At 33.7% G+C, this 4,414-nt stretch overlaps 1 protein-coding gene across 1 annotated transcript; it reads left to right on the top strand.

Moving 5' to 3' along the window:
* Positions 1-407: 407 nt before the first annotated feature.
* LOC145563519 (aspartic proteinase nepenthesin-2-like) lies at positions 408-2,378 on the top strand. The gene is made up of 2 exons (XM_081623965.1): positions 408-1,097; positions 1,286-2,378. Exons 1-2 carry the CDS (start codon positions 446-448, stop codon positions 1,651-1,653), a joined length of 1,020 nt encoding a protein of 339 aa, XP_081480091.1. The 5' UTR covers positions 408-445; the 3' UTR covers positions 1,654-2,378.
* The last annotated feature ends 2,036 nt before the right edge of the window (positions 2,379-4,414 follow it).

Below are 4,414 nucleotides of genomic sequence, written 5' to 3'. Positions count from 1 at the left end.
AGCCCAAAAATGTTTTAAACCAAAGATCAAGCCCAGCCTATAAAAGCCCATTACATTTTGCGAGTTAGGCCGCCAGCCATATACTAAAGTCCCCCGCCTCCCTTCTTCTTCTTCTTATTTTTTTTAATACTCAGCCTCCAGTATGTATTTATTTACAGTATTTATTATTATTGCTGTTATTATTATCGTTTATGGGAATAAATAGATATCAAAGTTATTTCTCTGTTAGGAAGATTACACTAGGGTTATCTTTTTCAATCAAGGAAAGTTCTATTATCAAGCATTAGAATAACACTGGCCTTTTTATGGTTGGCCTAAAATTGTTTATTTCCTTATAGTACGTACCTTTTTTGGATATAACCCTTAAAAAAGAGTAACTTTTACAAGACTTTAGGATTTAAAGAGTAACTTTCATACAATAACACAATAATTCTTTTTCTTCAAAATGCTTCCCAACATCATATCTTTCACTATCTTACTAATCCTTTCTTTGGGTGGTTTTTTCCCTCTTACTAAAGGTATAACTGCACCGTTGATCCCACCAATGTCTCCCCGATGTCCATTCTACACTCAAATACTTGAAGCCAACAACATATTGACGACAGATATAAACATCACCTTAAATCGGAACCATTACATGACATGGTTTCTTTCAAATATTCTGGTATCCCTGAATGAAGAAAGCGAGGTCTACTTTCAAGAAGATGCAGGCATACATGTAATGAACATGTATATGGGTGTTCCACAACAATTGTTGTATGGAATATTCGATACAGGAAGTGCTGTAACATGGTTCCAGTGCGAGAAGTGTGCAAGTGAAGTGAAATACCCATGTTTTAACAAAACAAATTCATTCTCCTATAGCACTATAAGGTGTGATGACAAGCAGAAGTGCAACACTAAGTATGGGTATATCAAAGGCTGCGATGAATTACAAAGTTCTTGTGAGTTTAATCTGACATATGGAGATGGGTCTAATGCTTATGGGGAGATGGCCACTGAATACACCACGTTTGATTGGTCTAGACGTCATTTAGTTTTACTATGCAGGTTTGGATGCAGTTGGGACAACAATGCCAAGTTGATGGGGGTCATAGGTACGTGGGATTCCATACTTTGGCCTTTTTTGTTTTTTTTTTTAGGAAAAACTTTGGCTTGAGTATAGATGGAGTAATATTCAATTAATAAGAGGTTTTAGTTTTAAGATGTTAACAATGATTTCTGTAAAGTCTGCCTTGCCTAAAACTAGTTTGTGATATTGTTTATCATGGAGTTGTAAATTCAGGTGCATCCAACAATGAGTACGCGATCACAAAACAACTATATCCAGATGACCCAAAGTTCTCATACTGCATATCCAGTGACTATGATACAATCAACCTTTTAATGTTTGGTCCTAAAGCAAACCTCAAAGGCCAAGCCATCAAAATGCTGAAAAACGCCTACTATGATTTCTATTACATTGATGTTCTTGGGATCAAAGTGAATGGAGAGCACTTAGCTGTGGCACCATCAGTTTTCCAGATGTCGGATTCTGGGACAAGAGGCTTCATCATAGACTCAGGCACCACCCTTACTTACTTAGCCTCAGATGCTTTCGAGGCCTTGAAGAAGAGGGTAGAGGAACTACTTGGTCCCCTACCAAGTACATGATTGTCAAGGTTTGTTACGACAGTGGAACGTTTGGAAAATGGTGGCCAGGGAAGACAAGGCCTATTATTGGACTTGAATTCGAGAATTCTTTGTTTGAGTTTGAGGAGAGTTTGTTGTGGGAGAAAATTCCCAACTCCAATAACTTGGAGTGTTTACAAATAGTTAGGTCAGATGTTTTGTTATCCTTCCTTGGAAGTCAGCTTCTTCTTGATGTCAATGTTGGGCATGATCCTAACAATAATCTCTTGTATCTACAGAAGACCAAATGCCCTACTCCATAATTCTACAGCAACAGGCTAGTAAGTAGTAAGTATACTTTTCTAAGATTTACATTTTGTTTGGATAGAAGGAAATGGAAGGAAAAGAACGGAAGAGAAAGGGAGGGGGGACAAACTCTCTTGTTTGGGTAAAGGAGTGGGGGTAGGAAGGGAAAGGAGAGGGAGGGATCCATTTTCCCTCTCTCTTTAATAAGCATAATCCCTCCAAATTTGGAGAGATTTGGAGGGAAAATGGATCTCACCCCCTCCCTTTCTTCTTTTTTCCCCTCCTCTTCTATCCCTCCCCATCCTTTCCTTCCTTGTTTCCTATCCAAACAAAGTGTTAATAACTTTTCTCGCATTTATTTTTGGGAAATTTTGGATTTGGATCAATTCATCTGTTTGGGAAATTCTTGAATTTGGATTTGTGTTTTGCTTCAATACATGGTTATTCAAATTGTGGAATTGAATTTATTAGTTTGCCAACCAATGAACTTGAACTTGAATTTAAGTATTTCAATTCAATTTCAAGTTCCCAAACAACCTAATACTATCATAAAAAAAATATTATTGTACTTTACCCAATTGAGAATTAAATTACAATGTATAATAATGTAAACACAAATATACATTGAGTTGATACAAATTATTTGTGAATTGGTGTCATAGAAGGATTTGAAAATTGATTTGCTAAATCATTCTCATAACTCCTTATGAACGAAGGAAAGAGCCATCTTGTATTCACATTTCAATAGCTGTGTTCTCATAATTCTAAGGAAAATTTGATAATTACCACCTATTATAGTTTACGTTTTTATTTTATTTTACCACCAATAGTTTTCTAAAACATTAAAAATTACACCTCTTTGCTCAAAGCATCTTGTATGACGTCACTTGGGCCCCATCCCTTACTTTTCCCTCTTCTTTTTCCTTTTTTTTTTTTTTTACGATTTTCCCTTCTTTATTCATCTAATTTAGGCCAAAATCTATTATTGAAATATGAAACATAAGGGTTTCAAAAATCATTCTTGCTTCAACACTCAAATGCAATCAAGGAAAAACCGTATATTTTGTTGTTTTATGCTTTTGAAAACTTTAATTATGGTTTTGTAATCTAATTAGGGATTTGATTTGAGTGAAGCGTTTGGAGAAATTAACTCCAATTTTGTGAATTTCACATTATGATTAACAAAATTATGGTTGTTATTGATGTAAAATTTACCAAAAGCAATAATAAAAATATAAAAAATAAAAAAAAAAAACATTTTTTTGGTCTAGTATGCATGAGTTTGAAAGCAATAGATTTCCTAAGCTTAGTACCATGTTGTCTTTGTTGTTCATTTTTGGTCCCTTTGTGTATTTTTACAGTGAAATTACGAAATTGAATGATAATTTTTGAAAAAAAAAAAATTACCCAAAAAATTGAAAAGGAAAGAGGAGAAAGAGCGGGGGTAGTGTAAGGAAAAAATGGTGGGTTAGCATCACCAAAGGGAATCAAAGAAGAAAGAAAATGGAATTGAAAGAATATAGAAGGGGAAATTGAGAGGAAAAGGGAAAAAAGGAGGGAAACTGAGAGGAAAAGGGAAAAAAGAAGGACATTGTAGGGTTTGACGTCATGCATGAACGTTTGGGAAAACTAATTGTAAAATTTAAGGTTTTGAATAACTGCTGATAGTAAAATAAAATAAAAATTATTGTAGGTGGTAATTACTAAAACGTGAACTATTGTAGATGGTAATTATCAAATTTTCCTAATTCTAAACACTCTATAGATGGTACCAATCTATATTTGTTTGGTATTTAGTATGATACAAATTGGTATTATAAATTTATACAGTAACTGTAATACCCTGTATTTTTAAGCCATTTACTTATTTTTAACTATGAATTTTTCCGAAATATTTTATTATTATACAAAAATATTTATATGATTTTACGAAGACGATTTTATTTTTATACGAGTCAAGCAAAATTTGTCGTACTCAAAAATCAGATTTTTAACCGTTAACATTTTGTACCCGATTCAGACGACAAAGTACCAAATTCGTTTTTTTACACAAGTTCAATTCATATGTATATGTGTAGTACACTAGTACTACACAAAAATGGTACGTCAACCTACCTATTAGCATTCTACTTCAATACTATCATTATTATTATTATAAAAAAAAATCCCATCTTCCTCCCTATGATACGTAAGTATCATCTCCTCCATTCACCATTATACCTTCATGGAAGCTTCTCCTTCACAATCTTCACCATTTACACCTCCCCTCCATTACACATCTTTTACCACCTTCCTTCCTCCAATTGTCAAAAATAAGGTGAAACACCATTACAATTACCTCAATCCTCCTCCCACCATATGTGGCATCATCATAATCATTCACTAAGATTGAGTTTCAACCAGAATTTTCAATTCAAATTGCTTATAAATAGTGTAAGTTTTATGCTTAATTTCATCCCAAATCAGTAAAGAAATTTCAAATTCTTTCCCCTTCCTA

This window comes from Chenopodium album, chromosome 10, assembly GCF_948465745.1.
Source record: "Chenopodium album chromosome 10, dcCheAlbu1.1, whole genome shotgun sequence".
Taxonomy (NCBI): domain Eukaryota; kingdom Viridiplantae; phylum Streptophyta; class Magnoliopsida; order Caryophyllales; family Amaranthaceae; genus Chenopodium; species Chenopodium album.
Note: the sequence above shows the minus strand (reverse complement) of the source record. Positions and strands in the feature narration are given on the sequence as shown.